This window comes from Paramacrobiotus metropolitanus, unplaced genomic scaffold (genome assembly GCF_019649055.1).
Source record: "Paramacrobiotus metropolitanus isolate TYO unplaced genomic scaffold, Prichtersi_v1.0 Parri_scaffold0000002, whole genome shotgun sequence".
Classification (NCBI taxonomy): Eukaryota; Metazoa; Tardigrada; class Eutardigrada; order Parachela; family Macrobiotidae; genus Paramacrobiotus; species Paramacrobiotus metropolitanus.
This window is the reverse complement of record NW_026570222.1, coordinates 2,098,969-2,119,918: the sequence shown is the minus strand read 5'-3', so window position 1 is coordinate 2,119,918 and position 20,950 is coordinate 2,098,969. Positions and strand designations below refer to the sequence as shown.

The 20,950-nt window shown below is 42.1% G+C and overlaps 5 protein-coding genes across 18 annotated transcripts; 3 read left to right on the top strand and 2 right to left on the bottom strand.

Moving 5' to 3' along the window:
• Window positions 1-938: 938 nt before the first annotated feature.
• On the top strand, window positions 939-6,737 carry LOC129589874 (polypeptide N-acetylgalactosaminyltransferase 2-like). The gene is made up of 13 exons (XM_055484776.1): window positions 939-1,973; window positions 3,053-3,360; window positions 3,533-3,634; window positions 4,123-4,190; window positions 4,262-4,327; window positions 4,476-4,597; window positions 4,779-4,854; window positions 4,915-5,014; window positions 5,262-5,365; window positions 5,554-5,680; window positions 5,785-5,961; window positions 6,071-6,197; window positions 6,268-6,737. The coding sequence occupies exons 1-13, from the start codon at window positions 1,839-1,841 to the stop codon at window positions 6,562-6,564; spliced, it is 1,809 nt and encodes a 602-aa protein (XP_055340751.1). The 5' UTR covers window positions 939-1,838; the 3' UTR covers window positions 6,565-6,737.
• Window positions 6,738-6,915: 178 nt separating this feature from the next.
• Window positions 6,916-10,439, bottom strand: LOC129582817 (uncharacterized). Of its 13 annotated transcripts, none has more exons than XM_055474493.1 (5): window positions 9,956-10,366; window positions 9,742-9,836; window positions 9,463-9,544; window positions 7,656-7,762; window positions 6,916-7,477 (listed from the first exon to the last, which is right to left on the bottom strand). In XM_055474493.1, the coding sequence occupies exons 3-5, from the start codon at window positions 9,503-9,505 to the stop codon at window positions 7,217-7,219; spliced, it is 411 nt and encodes a 136-aa protein (XP_055330468.1). In that variant the 5' UTR covers window positions 9,506-9,544; window positions 9,742-9,836; window positions 9,956-10,366; the 3' UTR covers window positions 6,916-7,216. The 13 variants fall into 13 exon arrangements, 12 of the variants coding, with proteins under 12 accessions (XP_055330468.1, XP_055330409.1, XP_055330445.1 ...); XM_055474434.1 differs by having other exon boundaries at window positions 9,667-9,836; window positions 9,992-10,366; XM_055474470.1 differs by having other exon boundaries at window positions 9,728-9,836; window positions 9,992-10,366.
• A 27-nt stretch (window positions 10,440-10,466) lies between these two features.
• LOC129582805 (THUMP domain-containing protein 1-like) lies at window positions 10,467-11,793 on the top strand. The gene has a single exon (XM_055474423.1). The coding sequence runs from the start codon at window positions 10,608-10,610 to the stop codon at window positions 11,565-11,567; it is 960 nt and encodes a 319-aa protein (XP_055330398.1). The 5' UTR covers window positions 10,467-10,607; the 3' UTR covers window positions 11,568-11,793.
• A 60-nt stretch (window positions 11,794-11,853) lies between these two features.
• On the bottom strand, window positions 11,854-15,940 carry LOC129582794 (FHF complex subunit HOOK interacting protein 1B-like). Its single transcript, XM_055474412.1, has 11 exons — window positions 15,771-15,940; window positions 14,888-15,706; window positions 14,325-14,475; window positions 14,098-14,259; window positions 13,973-14,021; window positions 13,800-13,837; window positions 13,467-13,637; window positions 13,281-13,360; window positions 12,797-13,173; window positions 12,522-12,730; window positions 11,854-12,403 (listed from the first exon to the last, which is right to left on the bottom strand). Exons 2-11 carry the CDS (start codon window positions 15,640-15,642, stop codon window positions 11,960-11,962), a joined length of 2,436 nt encoding a protein of 811 aa, XP_055330387.1. The 5' UTR covers window positions 15,643-15,706; window positions 15,771-15,940; the 3' UTR covers window positions 11,854-11,959.
• Window positions 15,941-16,744: 804 nt separating this feature from the next.
• Window positions 16,745-20,586, top strand: LOC129586531 (uncharacterized). 2 transcript variants are annotated; one of them, XM_055479815.1, is made up of 8 exons: window positions 16,745-16,885; window positions 17,185-17,390; window positions 17,805-17,968; window positions 18,133-18,332; window positions 18,564-18,798; window positions 18,958-19,383; window positions 19,647-19,765; window positions 20,001-20,586. In XM_055479815.1, the coding sequence occupies exons 3-8, from the start codon at window positions 17,810-17,812 to the stop codon at window positions 20,278-20,280; spliced, it is 1,419 nt and encodes a 472-aa protein (XP_055335790.1). In that variant the 5' UTR covers window positions 16,745-16,885; window positions 17,185-17,390; window positions 17,805-17,809; the 3' UTR covers window positions 20,281-20,586. The 2 variants fall into 2 exon arrangements, with proteins under 2 accessions (XP_055335790.1, XP_055335796.1); XM_055479821.1 differs by lacking the exon at window positions 16,745-16,885 and adding an exon at window positions 16,900-17,041.
• Window positions 20,587-20,950: the final 364 nt, after the last annotated feature.

Genomic DNA, 20,950 nt, shown 5'->3' with positions numbered 1-20,950 from the left:
TCGGCATACGTGGGCGGTCCAGTTACAGGAATGATCGGCACCGCATCTCACATTAGTAGTTCTTCAACCCGCTACAAGAGCTACCAGGTCAGTTTGGGTAAGTTTGCCTCCTGCCACGCCGCGATGGATGGAGTTGAAACCACAACCACTTCTGTGAACCCAGCATCGGCGGGAGGTTATTGATAAACCTGTCACAAGTCAAGACCTCGATCCCGTATGTTTATTGCACTTAGCAACCACCCGGAAAGGGTCAATTTTACTATAACCGTCTTCTTAAGCTTCAGCTCGCAACTCCTTCAGAAGTCCATAGGACGCAAAGAAATGACCGTTAATCACACTGTGTGCAGGTGGATGTTGGACCACAGACAACATGTACAAATTCAACACGACACGTGATTCCAGTGGCTTCGCTAGTGCGACAGCATTCTTGTCCGCAAAGTCGCAACGTTCTTTCCGGTGTAAATGTACGAATTTGCATTAAGTGACTGTGACTTGTGAGTCAACCACGCCCAACATAGGAGCCAAACTACCTGCTGCTAAATTATAATCATATTTATTTATCGAACCTTCCTGGAGGTGCTGGTTTAGAACACATATCTTACGTCAGAGAGACAGCGACGATATTTTACTGTTTATGATGTGATAACAAACATGCTTATTTTACAACAAAAAAACCCGCACCATACAATTGCTAATTGAGTTCAGCAAACAAAATAATTGTGTTGTAACCGGAAATCTCAATAGTTGATTTACTGTATCAGTGCTGCTTCAACTGGAATGGTGCGAGCGGATAGAGCGCCGCCTTTACTGGAGTTTACTGTAAGTACTTGTACCGGCAGTTCTTTATAAGAAACAAATTATACATCGTGACGGAAAAAGATAAATTAGAGGACCGACGCCGCTTGTTATCTATATTTAGCTTTTATCAAGACTCGCTCTGGCCAATTCCGTCTACGTGGTTAACTGTTACTGGTGGTGTATTCACTGTATTGCATGTAGGCATGAGGGATCTAGAGCAGGCAGTCGACCGCTGCACGGCTGCGAAACGCCTTCCTTGTGCATGCGGACATTTCCTGCAGTAGACTCTAGCGGTGTGTATGCAAAGAAGCCTGCACACGCCGTGGAGTAACATACCAATGGACGGCAGCATTCCATCCTGTGCGGTTACGATATCGCGCTGGTGTTGACTCGAAGCAACAAGTTGAGACTTAAGAGCTTAAGTTTTCCAAACATCTAAATTCAGTTCTGTTGTTGTTTTGAATTTCTAGAGCTGTTGAAAACACTATGCATAAGATAGTGACATTGCTGTTGAGTTCGTAGTGGCCGGCGCACGTTGTTGGTGGAAATAAAATAATGAAAAAAAGTGCGACCTTGGTGGATAGGACATTGACATTACACGCAGGAGCCATCGATCGCGTTGGCTGTTTTGTTGATGACGGACGTTAGCGAGCGCTGGCTAATTTTCTCAGTTTATTCTGTATACCGGGTAACGTGATAGCACCCGACGGAACTCCCTCCGACTATCGGTCAAACTGCTCCTTTCTCATCCGCCTCGTTGCGATTGTGGCCATTGGACACATTATTTACTGTGTTATTCAAGCTGGCTGTTTCTCATGAGGATCGGTGATACATGCACTGGCCGCGGCAGAAAGTTTTTTTTATGGACTTGTTTCTGATCTGCTGATTATAGCAACAATATTTTACCGCTTATGTGCCAGATGTGGCATGCGTTTAATTTGTAACAAAGAAATTTAGGCAGCTTTCATGTTCGAGAAGGCTGCAGGTACAAGCACGCCAGCAAGACAAGAGCAGCACGCTTGTACATATACGGAATACAGATGGTGCGCTCGGGATTTATTCTTCGAACTTTCACTACGCTGGGATTAATATGGATCGTGGGTCTAATTGTTTTTGTGGTCAAACCCCGTGGACATTTAGATGACCCTGTCGTTAGCGTCGCCGTTAATGAACAGGTATTACATTTTAATTATTGGTCTTATTAATTCACTTGTCAATGGATTGCATGTGTGGAACGTTATAAGAGTAGGTAAACAGCAGCCGGGCGATCAGACAAATGTCGGCATTTGGCAGCTGGAAGTGGAATTTGGAAAAGTAAACTGCACTATGCGCGCCTTATTTATTTTTCTAGCGATTATCAATAGGAACGTGGATTGATAATAAAATTTTATCGTGTAAGAATTTTGTACGCATTTTCATTACGGACGACAATGGTGCTACGATCTGGTAGTGGTGATGAATTAACAGCATGGCAGCGTAGAAAAGGTTAATACGTTGGATAAACAGAGTACACACCGATGTATCCGGTGCGAATAAACAGCAGGTGAAACAGAAATCTCTCGGTCGTGTTTATTTTCATAACAAGTACTTGTATTTACGTCTTTCTTTGACTTAGTTTTTTTTCACTTGGATTGATGAATCGCGGCCTTGACTTTAAAGCGTATGCAAAGAAGTTTTCTAATGTGCAGATATTCTTTTTTTGCTGTCGTGATGGTGATTGTAGTTGACTTCATTTGCTCGCTCCCTAAAAACACGGAGTGCGTCAACATGCCGTATTTATGTATAGTAAATGCCCAGAAATAACAAAAATTATAACAGTTAATTTTAAACTGTTTTAATTTTATTTCATAAAACTTACCGGATAAGGCTCAGTTTATCAGTATAACAATTTAAATTCCCGTCGTGCGCCAAAATAATTGCTTTAATGCGTAATGGTGCTACCGTTTAAGGATTTGCTACTCAAAATATTGAGACGTTGGGCTTTAATATTTATTCATAAGTAAATTTAGTAAATCTCATTAATTACAGTAGTAGCGACAAAGAAATAAATGAAATAGTTTGCACTTGCCAGAAACAGCCAAAAATATCAATTTTTCAGAGATTGCTAGCATATGAGAAGAATGGACTTAGTAAGATCAGCGATAGTAACAAAGGCAACATTAATGTTATGTTATAAGTACACTGAAATAAAGTTTAAATTGTATTCTAGTAAATTCGCGGTATCTTTAAATCGGAATTATTCTGAAAATTGCAGGGAGAAGATGTCCTCGCTAGAGAGCGGAGAAACCGACAAGCCAGTGTGCTACAGGAGCGGAAGTCCAATCCGCATTTTAACGACGATGCCAGTGGTCTGGCCGGCATAAGGGAAAAAACAAATAGCAACGGAAGCCAAAAGAAGTCGTTGCACGGCGCTGTACCATGGCAGGAATTCGACGTGGCTGCTTATCTCGCCAAAACAGCAGTAAAAGTTGGAGAAGATGGATACATAAAAAATAAGTTTAACCAAATCGAAAGTGACAAAGTTTCGATGGAGCGTTCAGTTCCCGATACACGGCAGCCACAGTGAGTCCCGTAATGTGTTGTAAAGACGCCCTATTGTTAACCGATATCCAGTTCGCTTATTGTTAGCTTATTCTAGTATTCGCAAGGTAATACAATGTCACAATTGTATCGAGTAAGCTGTACATAATATTGTAGTGGCTGACATAACCTGAGCAATTGACACTTGGTTTAGGTGTCGTTCAGTGGAGTGGTCCAGCAAGAATTTACCGGCGACTAGTGTGGTAATTACCTTTCACAACGAGGCCCGGTCAACACTGTTGCGCACAGTTATCAGGTTAGTGCAAGTTCAGAATCAAGTTCTTTGTCAGGGTCCTCGAACAGATTCAAATTCCATCGCCGACTCACGGTTGATACATGTGTGAACCGACCACCGTATCGAGTAGTAAAATTTATTTGTACAATGGGGCAACGAGCACAGCTCCTGCGCCGGTAGCGTACTTGTTTGCAGAATCTGCAGCAAACTGGACAAACAAGCGGCGGCGCTGGAGCTTGTCAACCAGCAGCGATTTGATTTGAAATTTTGCTGGCCCTGGTTTTCTCCGTAAAATTGTCTGGGAAGACTAAAGAAACAATAAACGAAAGTCCATCACGAGCCTGGGCCGCGATAGCATATCAAACAGTACATAATAATATGTGTTACGGTCAATATGACCAGCCGTGACCTCAGACGCACTTATACGGTGCTGCAAAATCTTGACCTTCTTCACGATGTTTACGCTTCAAATTTTTTAACAGATATTTAAATTAATGCTGCATTTTCAGTGTACTCCGAAAATCCCCGGCAGCGCTAATAACGGAGATAATTTTAGTGGATGATTTCAGTGATGACCGTAAGTAAGACTTGCAAGGCTGGGGGCTTCAAGGTTATTTGATTGATAACATGTCTGTATTTTCTTTATAGCGAGTGATGGCGAAGAGATTGCTGTGATTGAGAAGGTCTTACTGATCCGCAACGACCGCCGTGAAGGTACGCCACGAGCGTTGTATGCGTTTTCGCATGCAAAGTTAAGCGAAGTTTAGGAAGTTATAAAAATTATTTATAATGATCATTCATTTATTTTTCATTTACAAGTGCTGATTTAATAAAATTTTTGTGTTTTTTTCTCACTGAGCAGGCCTAATGCGATCGCGGGTCATTGGAGCTGATGTGGCGCAGGCACCCATTTTGACTTTTCTGGATAGCCACTGCGAATGTAACGAAAACTGGCTTGAGCCATTGTTGGATAGAATTGCACAGGTAAGTTCGTACGTTAATTATTGCCAATTCGTCACTGCCAGTAACACAGGCGAATCACGAAAGTTTCGCTAATTCAGTCACAGTAACGCATTTATCTGATCCGCAAACGTCTACTGCTTAACGAGATGTTTCATGTCTTGTGACTTGGTCCTGATTCGGATTGTTTGCTTGTGCTTATTAGAACCGTACAGCGGTGGTCAGTCCAATAATCGATGTCATCTCCATGGATGACTTCCGGTACATCAGCGCATCTTCCGGTAAAAATTTGGATCGCAATCTAGTCAGTTTTTTAAGTGCTAATTTTTAATTTAACACAGAGCTGCGTGGCGGTTTTGATTGGAATCTGGTATTTAAATGGGAATATCTGACAGCCGCGGAGAAAGAAAAACGAAACGGTGATCCAATTGCACCTATCAGGTATTATCTAAAATCGTGGTATCTTTGTATTAATTATTTATTATATTTATATTATTATATACATTAAAAAATTATAATATCTTCGTGCGAAATCGTTTAGGTTAGTAGATGCTCTGTGTTACTCGAGGTTATTTCTGATATTTTGTCAAATTTTGAAATTTATAACTGAAAATAATAAAAAGACAGAAATGAACTGGGTATGCTGTATGGTGTTACATCACGGAAAATCGAGGCATTTGTTTTTCAGAACACCAATGATAGCAGGCGGCCTTTTTTCTATTGAAAAAAGCTGGTTTGAAACTCTGGGGAAGTACGACATGGCTATGGATATCTGGGGAGGAGAAAATTTAGGTGCGCTTGTGTTTGCGAATGTTCCCGGAATCTTTTGTCTTTATTGTGCCAAAACTGGGATAGATAAGAGCAAGCTAAAATTGTAATAGATCAGTCTGAGTCACTGCATTCAGAGTATCTACCGGCATACGGCAACTCATTGGCACGCTCTGACGGACGTCAGCATTTGAGCGGTTTCTCTTTTATAGAAATTTCGTTTCGAGTATGGCAGTGTGGAGGATCTTTGGAAATAATTCCATGTAGTCGTGTCGGGCATGTCTTTCGAAAACAGCATCCCTATTCGTTTCCCGGTGGAAGTGGAACGGTTTTTGCGCGGTCGGTTTGACTATTTCATTGTTACTACCTGGATGTACCCTTTTAACGGATTGAATCAGACCACAGTTTTGTTCTTTTATTGGTAACAAAGTTATCTACCGTAGAAATACGCGCCGAGCGGCGGAAGTGTGGATGGACAGCTACAAGAATTATTATTATAACGCTGTACCGATGGCAAGGGCCGTCTCATTCGGCAACATAAAAGACCGGGTCGAACTGCGCGAGCGACTACACTGCAAGCCGTTTAAATGGTACATGGAGGAAGTCTACCCTGAGCTCAAGTGAGTCCTTTGGCTCCATAATCTATCGTAATGTTTTCGACTGGTTCGCTTATCCCATTTTTTACGCCTCGTTTAAGAACAAATAATGAAAAATTTATATTTCCATTAGAATACCTGCCAGTTCGGATTTCACAATTGGTGTAATCCAGCAAGGCCGTATGTGTGTGGACTCCATGGGTCACACGATTGGCGGAAGCGTGGGAATTTATCCTTGCCACGCAGCCGGTGGCAATCAGGTTTGTCGAGACTTTCTGCTGTAAGTTTAAGACTTAAGCAGACGCTTTTCTGATGATTTTATCTACGTAGGATTGGGTTTTAACCAAGGAGAAATTGCTAAAGCACGGTGACCAGTGTTTGATGGCTAAGGAATCAATCGCCGGCAGCCCGGTTCAACTGACCACTTGCCAGAACGTGGATGCCCAACGTTTTGAGCATATCCAGGATCAGCTGCGCCTAGTGAAGCACGAACTGTGCCTGGACAGTCAGCAGGAGCACATGCGCGGATTGACTCTTGAGAACTGTGATAATGAAGTACCTTCTCAAAGGTGGCTAATCAGCGATTCGCCCAAACTTAAGTCGAAAATACACGATGACAATTTATAGTTAACTTCTGGTGGTGCGAAGTCTTCATGGAGTTTTACAACGTATTATTTGGATCAGAATTTTTATAGTTTGTTTTGATTTTTTATGTTTTCTCAATTTTGACTTTTTATTCACTCTGTAAATGTCGCGCTGTAAATGAGTTGCAGTGACTGTTAAATCAGGACGAACGCGAAGTGTCTACTGCTTCCCACATCCCAGTGTAGAAGATATTGAAACGTGGAACGATAATACTGTCAAAATTAAGTCGAAGAAATACATTAGGTACCCTCACTGCACTGTCAGAAACGATTTCTCATCTTCACTTTTTCTGCTAATACTACATACTCGTATGTACAAATCGAATAATGAAAAACCGCTTAAAACCAGTTCATCTTCAACGCGAGAAAGCGCACAAATAACGCAAACCTTTCCTGCAAATATCTTTGCAGGAATGAAACGAAAATTGATCACAATAGCATCCCAAGACCGATTGAGAAACACAAAAATAACGATAAAACAGATAAAAGCCCCAAAAGTAGTAAGGCACTTGGAACACTGATTGTGACTTGTGAGCAAAATGTCGCCCGCAACAAATTTACCCGATCACTGGTGCATGCAGTGCGACAACCAACGCAGAAAATGTACAATCACCAGGAACACGCCAAAGAGGTTACTATGAATCAGAGTGTCGCTGTACACTCTGTTCCGCCAAGACATCGCTGTACGAAGGAGGCTCCTCCTCCTTAGGTCCCTGATTTCCTTCGTTGTTCACAACGGCAGCGGATTGTGGAGCAATCTCACTGTAAGCCGGAGGAGCAACAGTTGCCGCTGCGTTGTCATATTGCTCCGCTGCGTTGTCATATTGCTCCGATTCTGACTGTCCAGAAGTATTTCGCGAGGCGGGAAACCAGATGCCGACGAATACCGGCTGCGACTGAAAATATTCTCACAGTATTATGAAATATTCTGCTTCCGGAAAAATGAATCAATATTCATTAATCAGTAGAGTAGAGCCAAGCGGCATTTACAATGCCAGCTATCAATTCATCTGCGTATGCGTCAATTTTACTAATATTGTGCACTACACAAAACCGAAAATGGTATTTTCTCACATTTTGAGTGATGCTTTGTTGCCTTAAATCATGATGTTGCTGGTACGCATTCAAATTGCGAGCCCGAAAATATCGACGAAGACAGGAAAATAAAATGGAGAGAAGAGCTGCAATTATGCAGAGTGCACATAAATTATCAATTACTGTATACAGAGGTATAATCAAATTACGATTCAAATAGTAATGTCGGGAAGTATTCGTTATTATATTTCCACCTTGCAAAAGTACATACTTAAAAGTTCTAGAGTAACTTCGGTAGGAGGACTACATATACACGTAATATTTCTAATTTTATTTATGTATCACTGCATATCAAGATTCAGATCTATATTGCCACGAATGGGATACACCAGAGCCGGCAAACCAGAAAAGACTGACCAAAACCAATATTATATTCTGAAAGCCCGTAGTCGAAAACCCGGCCAGATGGTATTCATTTCTTTTAAAACCTCTCCCGCTTCGAGCGCCACAGCGGAAGAGTTTTGACTACCTTCACCAAATGTAACTAAATTATTACAATAATAATTATCATCGTGGTATTTTTAACCAGGCAATGTTGCCACGTAAACCAAATAAAATATAGTTAAAAAATGAAAGTATTTTCCACTAATTAAAATATCAGAATCAATTTAATTAGCAGACCGTTGGGCGTTGGAGTTATTGCGCCAAGAACGACTACATATCCAACGTTGTCATCGAGGACAATTCTAAACAAGTGCCGGCCAAGCAGCCATAGACAGAACTACCGCCACTGTTCAGTGCACAAGCCCGTTGTTGACCGAAATACCACTACATTCTAGTTAAAATAGCCCGCTAAGCCAGTGAGTGGCCGAACTGCCACTATAGATAGCTATGTGAGCGGTTGACCGGGCTGTCATTACTGTCCGATGCCGAGTGACCGAGCTGTCACTACTTTTCAGTGTAAAAAGCCCGTTAGGGAACGAGTGACCGAGTTACCACTACTGTCCGGTGCACAGAGCCCAGTAGGAGAGCGGGTGACCGCGCTGTCACTAATGTCCGGCGCAGAAAGTCCGTTAGCGCAGCGGGTTACCGGGCTACCAATGCTGTCCGGCGCAAAAAGCCCGTTCGGTGAAGGAGTGCTGAGCTGCCACTACTGTCCGTGCACAGATCCTGGAAGTTGAGCGGGTGACCGAGCTGTCACTGCTGTCCGGCGCAGAAAGCCCGGAGGTGAGCAGGTGACCGAGCGGGTGACCGCGCTGTCACTAATGTCCAGCGCAGAAAGTCCGCTAGGTCAGCGGGTGACCGAGCTACCACTGCTGTCCGGCGCAGAAAGCCCGGGTCGTGAGCGGGTGACCGAGCTGTCATTATTGTACAGTGTACATGAGTGACCGAGCTACCACTACTGTCCGGCGAACGGAACCGGTTAGCTAAGCAAGTAATCGAGCCACCACTACTGACCGGACATACACCACTGGGCACACACCAACTCGAATTTCACACCTTATAGACTGATATTTCGGCTTTCTTTTCGGGTAGGGGATATCGTAAAATTATCTGTATGTACAGCGAAAGGGAATGCTTTCAAGGTTGAGAGAATCATGAACTGATTTTTATAGAAAATTCGTGTTTGCCTTATTGCATGTACCGATCATGTTTCGACTGATGTTAATCTAATAAATATTCATTCAAATTCAAATAAAATGGCCATGGACCACAAGAAACGCGGAGGCGAAGCCGAGGCTGTTTCTTGTATTTACATACTATACTATGCCCAATATGTACTTACATAGCTCGCATAAATGATTGTAAATCAACAAAGACAGCAACTGATTTTTCATTTGCTAACCTGCGATCACAACAAGCACCGCGTAGAAGACAAAGTTGTCCATGGCGCAAAAAAGTGCTTCCCGACCCTTTCCTTTCGAGTTCTAAAAATCAAACCAAATTTATACTGTTGGCAAAAAAACATTTCCAAATTCAGGCCTACTCATGCTGTCATATGCTTTAATTTATTAACATCATTAAACTGAGACACTAGTAGTGTATTTACGTTTGCAACGGTCGTATCTTAACTGCGACAAATCTATTATTTATGACATTTTGATATTGACAGAAAGTAATTAACAGTCAAGTGAGCCAACAAATCAGAAGTCACAAAGCCCGTGACAAAGGAGGGATGAATCCGGATGATGGATCCCTTTTCGACACCCTTTCAAAATTCTGGAATCAACCAAAAACGATGTGCATTTTCTGTATTCACAAAACAACGCTCACACGATAAATCCATAATTACCGGTACTTATTAGCAAGAAATTCGGTCCTAATACAGTATTACTAACCAAAGAGATGGTGATAAGAACGATGTTAATACTCACTACTCAAGAAGGTAGATAGATAAACGGGACGGCGAGTTACCGTTACAGCAAATGTGATGTTTCCTCGGGGTTCGCCAGTTTAAAGTCGCCACATATCCGAACACAGTACAACACTACAACTGAGTACATGAATAAAGCAAAGGTACGGAAGCAGACTAGCAGTCAAGCAGATATTTAAAATGAGCAATAAACAGTACATAGATTAGCCCGGAACACAATGGAATTGTGGTTCACGATAAACAAAAACCCTGATTTACGACAGTAATATAAAACTACAGTAATACTTACAAAAAAAAGAAAATAAATCCGAAAAAAGCTTAAGCCCCTTATTCAGATTTTAAGTTAGGGAAAAATAAAATGTCCATTCGCGATCAGAAGCCAAGATGAGCGCTTGATCGCGAGTCTGATGGTGAGAGCAACAAGCCTAAGCTCGCCGCTCACACCGCCTCAGACATTAAAAAATTACTTAATTAATAATTTCGCACTCACTGCTCACTGTGTTGACTGCACTTGTTGTACACAATGTTTTTTACGGTTATTTGTAAAGTTGTTTTATTTTAAAGACCAAATTTCATTTTCACCACAGTTTTGCTAGCATCTGCTTTAGTATTCTAAAATGCCTCGAAAGCCTAACAAAAGAAAGTACTTCAATGCGAAGCCTGATCAGCAGCGCAAGCGACTTCGAAGGGAAGAGCTGAGCGAAGGTATGACCGGTTTCCTCATCAGTACTTCGAAAGGTAACGAGCAGCGATCGGTGGTGGAGGCTTACGATCTGCTAAACGAATATATGGACGTGGAGATGGCGAAACTCTACCCTGACGTAGCCAGTGCACCGTCCACGGCGGCCGATGCCACTGAAGCGAAGCACGAAGATGATTCCGAGGAAGGCCAATTGAGCGCATATCGTACCAGCGCTGGAATGGAGGAGCGCAAAGCCCGTTTCAAAGCCGTGGAATCTGGTTGTAATAATTTAGTCTTCATCTCCAGCGCCGTAACAGATCCTACCCAGTTCGCGCACAAAATCTTATGTGATTTGCACGAGCAGAAAAAAGCGCGTGCCAGATACATGCAGCGCTTGCTGCCTGTTGTTGCCACCTGTCGCGCTGACATTGACACAGTGCGCAGCACCGGAGAAAAAGCGCTAACACGGTATTTCACCGGTAACGGAAATCCCAGCTTCCTTATCTTGTTCAAGACGAGGAACACTTCTCTAACGTTGACACGCGATATGATTATTGCTACCTTTGGAGAAATTGTGCGGAAAATCAATTCGGAGTGTCGGGCCAATTTGAACGATCCAGATTACGCGATTTCTGTGGATGTGATTAAGAGTATTTGCTGCATCAGTGTTATTAAGGATTACGCCAAGTTGAAGAAATACAATGTACACGTGGAAGAGGAGGATCAGGAGGATCGTGTAAAAGTTGGCCAAAATTATGAGGACGAGGCTTCCGGATTTAAAAGACACGCGCCAGTAGCGAAAAGTGAAACTCAACCAGCTGTCACAAATGGCGATGCGCAAGGAGCGGAAGCTGAACATACTGCTGATAAAGATGCTTCTGTTGTTGGAGTATAATTACAGCTTTGTTTTTTTTATTGTTGATTATGAATTGCACTGCATGCTCTCGGGAGGTTCTGTTTGGGGGTTGATGAATTGGTTCCGTAATTGCATTAGCAAGTTTTGCGTTTTATTGCGCGATTTACTACGCATTATTTGACATCCGTTTGCCACTTCACATGCTTATCTTTCACTTGTTCATCACAGACGAGAATCACAATAGTCAATAAAAAATTTAACGATTTTCCAACATTAATGGCCATGTGGATTGGCATGGTTTCGGAGTCATACACGGGGACACGGAAAACGAAAACACCTTTAAAATAGTAAAAAGCTAAAAGATAACAAAAGGAACTTGAAATAAAGTAGCAGGACAGCACAGGAACACAGTAAAAAAGGAGACAAAAAATTCAGGCACCATCAAACAAATCACAAGAAATCATGGCAGTCAAAATTGCTTTTTCGTGGCATATAGCAGCCAGCTCCTGGAGAAACTCGTTCAAAAGAACTGCCGTGTATGCAGCCATTCGAATTTTCAGCTGATCCGGCCCACCAGCGGCACTGTTGCGACGCGAATACCTTGGTCCGTGTCCATCCATCTCGACGCTTTCCATTATAGTATCAGCATCCAAAAAGATGCTGTCGACGTAATCGGTCTCAGAAACCTTTGGCCCAGAGCGTAAAAAGCTCAAGCTCTTTCGTTCCGGCTGAGGCGTGGAAACCACGGGAGTCTGTGAACTAGGAGAACCGGCACGCCGGGGAATCAGCGATCGATAAACCCGTTCTAAAAGGGCTTTGCCCAGACTATTCGAAGGGATGACAGAATCCACGTATAATTTCAGTGTCCCCAAGACCTATCGCCAACAGAAAATCAGAAAAAAAATAAACACTGCATTCAGACACAATCAACAAACGCAACGCTACGCATTAAAACGTGATACTGTAAAAGCGTCACTTTAAAACATTTTTTACCTGAATCAGCGACCTTCCAGCCAGTTCTGGAGTGTAATTCTGTCCAAATACAAATGCCCAAACTTCTTTATAGGGAAACATCATAATCCGTGCTATTAGTCCCGTTAGTTGAAGGGAAAAGTAAAGGTCATGCTCCACCAAATGATCCAGTTTGTAAAATATGCTAGCTAAAAACGGGCCACCTATACCCACCCCATGGAGTTCCAAATCTATATGATCCGAAGAAATGTGCAATTATCTTTAGAAATTTAGGAAGAACGGCAGCATCGCTTTACCTGGGAAAAGACCAATCGTCTCCTGAATGGCTGCATCGTCCCTGCTCACACTGCCGTCCACATCTGTCAAATCACTAAATTCTCTCCAAATGCAATGCAAATTGTAGCGTGCGTATAATAAGTAATCCGAGTACGGTGGCAATTCCACCGGCGGCAAATCAGCAGTGGAAATCTTTTCGCTCCTCCCAAATAGCTTTTTTAGCATTCCTGGGCTAGACTGGGATTCTTGAGCAGCTGGTGGTTCAGTGACGATTCCCAACTGCTGACAGCACTGCGGTATGAATTCCAACAATGTCTCCGCTAGGATTACGTTGTTCAAACTATCACCGCTCTGGAAAACGTCCGATTGAAGAAAAGGGCGAGCAGCTTTCAGATAGCTGTAAGGCAACCAAAATGTTTTAAATTCGTCCCGGTCAGTACTGTGGTTCACTGCTGTATTTGTACTTCAAATAAGAACCGCTCAAAAATCTTAAAGGCAACATACCGCATAAAAAGATGCTCCAGGAGAGGTTTATAATTTAGACTGAGTAAAGTGTCAAACAGCACTATGCTCATCGTCGCTACCTGGAAATACGTCGAAACACCAACGAATTAATCATGTAACTATCGTTTCAGTTGCCCAATTCTATTATGTCCAGTTGCAAAATTAATCAAATAATCGTCTCCTTACTCGGCTGTTTGCGTTTAATATGCATTCTGTTAGATGGTCGATGATAGCCCGATCATTAATTTTGGCAGTTATAAGATGATCCAAGACCGCTGTGCGCAAAGCCCTTTCATGTAGCATCCGTATAAAAAATTCCAGATATGCTACTGACTGAATTAAATCTTCCGACGCTTCCTAAAAACAGCACGCATGTCAGAATGTTTCCATTTGAAAGAATAATCCTAGGAAGAGCTGAATCAAAATAATTAAAAATGGAAAAAATAACATTTAACAAGTCAGAATACAAGAAGTTCTGTATGTTCCAAGAATGACATGAGCATACAGCTCACTGCTTACCTGACCAAGAGCCGGTCCCACAACAGGAGTCAGAAATACTACAAGTTTGAGAAGAAACGTTATTAATATTTTTTATCAAACTGAGTGGAAGGTTTGAACGTTTTCTACGCTAAGCGGAAACTTTTTTACGGTAAGTTAAACAAATCCTGCGCTTCTGTTCCAGTTCCACTCACATTTTTTGAAAAAAGATATGATGCTGGACTGCACCAGTGGGTGTGACAACTGCGACGGCGAAAAGCAAGGTATAAGTCATACAGGAGTCAAAAGTCATACTAACCATAAGCCTTCTTTTCCTTACCTGAACAGCAGCGTTGCAGAATACCATGTACTCCGTAAAATACTCTAAATCCACAGAGCATGTAAGATCATATGGACTGATTTTATGCCATCCCGGGCCAAACATGGCAAAAAGCTTTCCTGGAAGGGAATGGTAGAATGCACATAATCCACTAATCAATACCTACACCAGAAAAAGTTTCAAATTACCAAGCAAATATCACATGACGAAATGATGAAAAAGCTTACAGCAGAAAAACTTGACTTTCCGGCCACATGTGCACTCAGCTGCTCGTTACGTTGAAGGATAGGTAGTAAAGCAAGAACGGCGCTTCGTGCCAAACGTCCTGTTTCCAGTGGGTTGTGGACGTGCGGAAACAGGTAGGATAATAATCGCAAACTGTAAATTGATACTGTCACTTCTGTTCAGTTCCATAAGGTTTTAGCAAAACTCCGTTATAAACTTTTGCATAACAATTTTTCGAAATATGACAACCGTAATTTTTTTGGCAGATTTTGTACCATATTCGTCAGCTAAAAAATAGAACAAGAACGCAATTACTGTAACAAAATTAGAGATGGAAAAATTTGAAACCAGCATAAAAACTATCACGTTGGTAGCAGTCAGCAGATACTGTCGTAAATCATATTTCAATAGAAAATAAAAATAAATTACGGAAGCAACGCTGCGGTATAAGAACTACAGTTAATTTAATTTGGTTTAGTAAAATAAAAAAAATTATTTCGAAAATCGAAAGCCATACAATCGATCTTGACAAGAATACCGTTTTTGAGAATGTTTTACAACGTACTCACGAATCCCATCGTCTGCACTGGACTGCACATCCACCGTGTGAGTTTCTTCTTCAATAAAAAACTGCACCAACTCCGGCTCCTGCTTCAAACAGTAAATCAGTTCATTCATAACCGCCATCATTTTCTGATCCGTAGCAGGATGTCGACTGCCTGTGCAGGCATCAAACAGCGCCAGCAAGGGTATTAAAATGGACTCATGGGACAGCAAGCGCGGATCTTTCAAGCACGACGACACCAGCGTCTCCAAAATTCTCAGCAGATTCCAGCGCAGTATGAGCGCCGCTGCTGCCGGACAGTGCGGATGTGTGGCATAGCCCAGGGTTTTCAGCAAGACATTCGCCGAAATCAAGTACTCCAGCACTTCATCTTCCAGGAGAATGACCTGGCTGGAGGAATGTCCCGTTTCCGAGGAAGCGTCCACTGCATCCTCCTGCATGCTCACATCGTCGGCGTCGTCGGTGTTGCGCAGCTGAATGCGCGCCACTGCAGCAGCCAGGGAAGATATGACTTTTTCGAAGAAAGCATTCAGCTTGTTCGTAGTGTCGTCGTTCTGCAGTAATCTGACGATGGGCGCAATGGGTTCCAACGAGGGGGAACTGAGAGCGTTCAAGGAGACGACGACTTCGCTCAGCGGCTGCAGTAGATGGTCGATGTCGTTCCATGTGGTTTTGATGGTCTCGAGGGCCGTTTGACGTGTCTCCTCCACGGAGCTGTATCTCCGACGGGAGACGGGAGGGTGTTGGTAGGACATCTCAGTCAGTGTAAATCTTCGTAGTTAGCAGTCGAGCGTTAATGCCTTAACGGTGATCACAACCCTATGCGAAACATGCGCTTGAACAGGAACTGACGATGGTGAAAACGAGCAAAATTTGGCAGTACCTAATTGAACAAAATTATTATCGTCGGATATGCTGCGTATGCATGTATAGATAACGTCATTATAACGTCATTCCTGGACATTCCGGAGACAAAGTATGTTGAAAGTCGAGAATGGATAACCCGTGTTCCCTGTGATAATCACAAAAATACTTCAGAAATTCGTTCGCATAAATTTAATAATGCCAAAACTGCCTCATTCATCGAGATGCTGCTTATTTCGAGATCATCTGACATGTGAAGTGGGATTTAATGGGGCTAGGCCAGAACGTATACATAAGTGCGATTCATACTTCATAGTAGTTATACGAGCGCTACTTCCGTCGGGTTTTGTAAAACTGCGCGCCATTCGCTAACAATCCAATTTCACAACCATAGGAGTACGTAAAGAATCGGCAGCTGTTTTTCAAGTTTGTATTCAATTTGTGCGTCACCTTGATTTTAAATTTGTACAGTTAATTACTTCCAAGTTCCACGTAATTTCTTACGTTTCCAATTACGGTTGTGAATTTTCAATTTTTCCATCACCTTTCAACCTCACGCGAGTAAACTGGACCGAGTACTTAAAGCTAAACTGGACAATTAAAGTGTTCGTTAACCTTATAATTTATTAATTGTTACAATAATATTTTTTTCTGGTTAATGATTTCACAGTATAGCAAGAGGGAATATCCAATCGAAAAGATGTATAACCCATTAGAACACAAGCCATAGTATGACCGGTGCCTGTGTATAATGGTGTGCATAATGCATAATTCAGTAGTTTGCAATATTAACTCAAAAATAAACCGCCGGTACGTATATATGCCGTCGTACGGTGAGCCGGTTTGTAGGCGTACAAGTATAGAATATGGATCCGCTGTCGTCCAGCCGCAGAGGTAGACGCTGGTGATTCTGGAACAAGCCTTTTGAGCCGATGATCGATCTCCACAGGAACTCGAGTGCGTATATGCTTATGATCCAAACTATCATCCAGTCGCAGCTTAAGGATTGAAATGATATGCCTCGCTGGCATTCCGATGCAGTAGCCGTTGGTATACGGCTCGCATTTTGTGCGCGCTGGTTTCCAGCCAGGCCGAACAATTTTCATCAATATTGTTGCATCCTGGTTGCAGATGGTAAGTCAATGTTATTAAGTTCATCTACAAGTTAAATTATCTTTCGATGGTTTCCTCCTCTGTGATTACTGTCGTAATTTACTGACTTTGCTTTGCTTGATGTATGATGTATTGCACCTGAGCATTTTTCATTGCGCCGTCCATAACGGCTGCTTCGTAAGACATAATTTTATGATACTGTTGTCCTTGGTGCGTTTTTAATTATTTGTAGTTGCAATAGTATTATTAATTTTTTATGATGAATATTATAAAATAATACACTACCTGCCTTTGCTTATATTTCCTGACTGAAATTTAAGGTTGCGCGAGCGGACACGGCTGAACATTTGCTTGCCCATTAAAATACTTCCGGTCGCAACAAAGAGTTTTCAAATCAATATGACTGTGCTTTAATGGAGGCAGCGTTTAGTGGAACATTTCAGTGTGTTGTTAGGCTGTTACCAGTAACTAGGTTGGATCGATATTGTTCGCAGCTGGACGTCGCGGGAACAACTACAGCCTATCGGTCAGTATGCGTTAGTCTGCTTCAAATAACATTTCAGGTCAGCTTACATTGTATATAAGAGGCTAAGAGCATATATAAAGCCATTTTTAACGCTCTTTACGTGATGCAGTTTCTGTTTAAAATCGCTGTTTGCTGCTAAAGGGAAAACCGGTTATCAAAAAAAAGATTAAAAATCTTTAGTTTAGCGTTTTCGAAGGTGATGCTAGTATTTTTCATTGTTTGAACTGTAATGAAGGAGCAGTATAATGTTCAGTATAATAAATATAAAGTTGTAAGGGACTTGATAAAGGCATATTTCGCTATAATTAGAAAGCATGCTTCGTAGATAGTGAGTGATCATAACCTAATTTAAAATTTTTGATTATCAGTGTATCTGTACGTATACACAAATATCTGTATAAAATTCTTTATTAGGAATTATGGATGAGCAGACTTTAAGTATAATTTTGGAATGCCCAGTATGCCTGAATGTGCTGACTGAATCCAGCAAAGTTTTACCATGCCAGCATACATTCTGTCGCGAATGTCTGGACGATATCGTGGCTAAACGCGGGATTCTACATTGTCCTGAGTGCCGGGTACGTGTGTGCGTCAGTGCTCTCAGAGTTGTACCGCCGGCTGGCAATATGTGCTGATTAGGATTATTTAAACACCTTATTTACTTTTGACAAGTTGCCTGTATGTACGCATATACACGAGCTGGTTATATTCGTTTTGAAGAAAAAGTTCTCTCCCGTCGCAGGCTTTGATCACGACAGCGGTATGTGATCTACCACGGAATATCCTATTGATGCGCTTGTTGTCGGGAATCCAAGCTAAACGGCACAGCAACACAGGACTGCAGCCTTACCTAGCCGACTGTTCCGCGTCGACATCAATCGATTTCAGCACTAAATCCTGCCCGACTACACCTGGTTATACGGCAGCAAACTTTCCACTATTGTACGTGTCGCGGTTTTATATTAAACACTCTGATTTTGTTGCGCGCAAAATCCATCCAAGTACGAAAACGTTTCCAAAGATCTTTACATGCATCGACAGTATAGTTATTAATATGCTACCATGATTAATTTTATATTTCTATATTAAAAGAGTTAAGCGCCCGAACTCCATATATGACGTAAGGCGTTCAACGATGTAGAAACTTTTACCGAACGTCCATCATATATATAGTTTTCCTCAAACACACCGGAAAAGTTTGCCAAATGATGACCCGCGGCACCAAGAAAATGTCACATCATCCAGAAGGATACACAATGGTTTACCACGCTCTCCGTCCGCTTTACTGCACACAGTATCGGACGGTAATGATTCCCATAACATCAGCCTGCACAGTGCCTCATCCGCTAACTCCGGATTGCGAACTAGTCGGACAACTACGGATTTAGCTAATTTAGCCAACAGATATGTAAGTATGCAAAGCCGCATAAATGTTATTAATTCCCATCCAATAGATTCTGGATGACCTTTAGACGACCTGACTGTAAGCAAAAACTGTTGCACTTCCTGTGTAGAGGTTATCTATTAAGCAGATTTAATTAAAGTCTTTGTGTCTCAAATTTTCCAGGATGGTTGTGATGAGACGTCCGCTGTCGTGTTAACCACCGCCGAGTCGACAGTGGAAAATCGATTTTTTGCGGTACCCGCCTACGCGGCCAACAATTTCGAATCCGTTCCACCGGAAGGGACACCGTTGACGTCGACGCCTTTTACTCTGTCGGCATGGCGAATTTCATCGCACAACAGGTCGTTTCCTGTTGAAAAACAGTCCGGTTATACCGGGATTAATGGAAGTAGGGCAGGAGTGAGGAATTTATCGACAGGCGACCATTCGACGTCCATACACTTTCGCTATAACGGGCGCAGTGACCGCACTAGCGGCGCGGATCAGTCGGCGGCGCATCAGTCCACGCTTACCGCAGAGCAAAATGATGCAGGCGATGTAGCAGTTTTCAACTACCCCCATTCTATGCTCGCCGTCGGCACAATTGACGTAAGGAAATTGTAAGGACAGAGTTTTCCGGCGTTTTGAAATCCTACGGAATTGTTTTGTGTCAGTACTGTATAAGTAATACTGCAGTAAAAATATCGATAGTTCATTCTCTTAGCGCATTTACCACCATATACGTACTACGTCTTATTTTGCAAAAAGATTAGCTGCTAAATTGCTAATGCTGTAGTACCGTACGAACAACGAAAAATTTGTGCAGAATAAATGTACCCATCTCGTTAAAGATATCAGTTTATTGTTTATAGGCGGCCTCCCATCAAAAAGACAGCAGGTCGTTTATAAAAAACTTTTTTCGGAGCCATAAAAATCCGGATCCATCGCCAAAGTATAAGAATTCGCCTGGCCATGATAGCGGATACAAAGGGTAAAATTCATTTAATGTAAAGCTGCCGAAGAGCACATTCATTTTTTTATTAGAAAAATAATACTACAATCATTATATTGAATCGCCGCATGTTTAATTTGTGCTGATCACTTTGAATCCCTTCGCAGCGATACAATTTGCGCATTTCCATCAACTAATCCAGACAATTTAAGCATTCTCCCCAAATTCTTTATTAGTGTATTGGCTTTTTATAATCCTGCTGTATTGTTCACAGGTCTCTTGGTAATGAGAAGCCTAAAACTGCGTGCCTGACTACGTTGCGGTCCACTGGAAATCGTCCCAGCAAGCCGGTTAACTTTGAATGCTACCGGTGCATAGCGCCTTATCCCGCTCGCAATCATTATGAATTGGACTTACGTCTGAATGACTTACTATATGTCCATCAAAAACATTCGGACGGATGGATGAAGGCAACACATGAGCGCACCGGTCGGAATGGGCTGATCCCCACCGCGTTTGTGGAAAGGTTACATGGGAGCGTCACCATCACTTAATGATAGACCATACAATAACATTTTACGCTCCCACCTGGTCCAACTCGGCTTTATCTGTCATTTATCATGCTTGGCTTCTGCGGTATTTTTGATGGTTTTGCCTGATTGTTGCATTGATTTCTTGCTGTAATTTGTGCAACTTCCTGTCCTGATCGTGAATCGTCGATGTGGGTTGTTCTGTCATTCTGCTGTAATGTCACCCGCTGCAAAGAGTTGTAGATTATTCGTTGCGTAAAAAATGAATCCCGGACGATACATCAAAGTACCTCTCTTATTATCCTGATCTTCTTATTAGCCTAGCCTGATCACTTGATATCAACTATCTGTTTGTACGCATGTATCCAAGTGCAGATTAATACTAAGAACATATAAAAAATTTACTGTAAATTGATTTATGTTTGAATTTTCATGAGTATACTTGGACATCACACATATATCTCCCATATGATGCCAGCTTTAATAACGAGCGGCGAAAACTAAGCCGACCCCGAGTTTTATAAGTGATAAATTACAGAAGTTGGTGAGCATGATGGGCAACTTTGCGCTTGCTTACACTTGTACATGCAGCTTGCAGCTTCTTTATGAAAAGGGAAAAAAATTAAACTTCATGTATGTAATGTAGAACCAGCGATAAGAACGGTAATTAATTTTTATAAATTACCGTTCTTTC

Coding starts and splice junctions, on each gene's coding strand:
- LOC129589874 (XM_055484776.1), top strand. CDS start 1,839: ATGGTGCGCTCGGGATTTATTCTTCGAACTTTCACTACGCTGGGATTA. Junction 1,974..3,052: donor GCGTCGCCGTTAATGAACAG/GTATTACATTTT, acceptor TGAAAATTGCAG/GGAGAAGATGTCCTCGCTAG. Junction 5,366..5,553: donor CTGGGGAGGAGAAAATTTAG/GTGCGCTTGTGT, acceptor TCTCTTTTATAG/AAATTTCGTTTCGAGTATGG.
- LOC129582817 (XM_055474493.1), bottom strand. CDS start 9,505: ATGGACAACTTTGTCTTCTACGCGGTGCTTGTTGTGATCGCAG. Junction 7,763..9,462: donor GGTGCTTGTTGTGATCGCAG/GTTAGCAAATGA, acceptor GCATAATTGCAG/CTCTTCTCTCCATTTTATTT. Junction 7,478..7,655: donor AACAAAGCATCACTCAAAAT/GTGAGAAAATAC, acceptor GAATATTTTCAG/TCGCAGCCGGTATTCGTCGG.
- LOC129582805 (XM_055474423.1), top strand. CDS start 10,608: ATGCCTCGAAAGCCTAACAAAAGAAAGTACTTCAATGCGAAGCCTGAT.
- LOC129582794 (XM_055474412.1), bottom strand. CDS start 15,642: ATGTCCTACCAACACCCTCCCGTCTCCCGTCGGAGATACAGCTCCGTG. Junction 14,476..14,887: donor GCAGACGATGGGATTCGTGA/GTACGTTGTAAA, acceptor ATCAATTTACAG/TTTGCGATTATTATCCTACC. Junction 12,404..12,521: donor CTGGAAGGTCGCTGATTCAG/GTAAAAAATGTT, acceptor TGTTGGCGATAG/GTCTTGGGGACACTGAAATT.
- LOC129586531 (XM_055479815.1), top strand. CDS start 17,810: ATGGATGAGCAGACTTTAAGTATAATTTTGGAATGCCCAGTATGCCTG. Junction 18,333..18,563: donor GCAGCAAACTTTCCACTATT/GTACGTGTCGCG, acceptor TCATATATATAG/TTTTCCTCAAACACACCGGA. Junction 19,766..20,000: donor CATGATAGCGGATACAAAGG/GTAAAATTCATT, acceptor TATTGTTCACAG/GTCTCTTGGTAATGAGAAGC.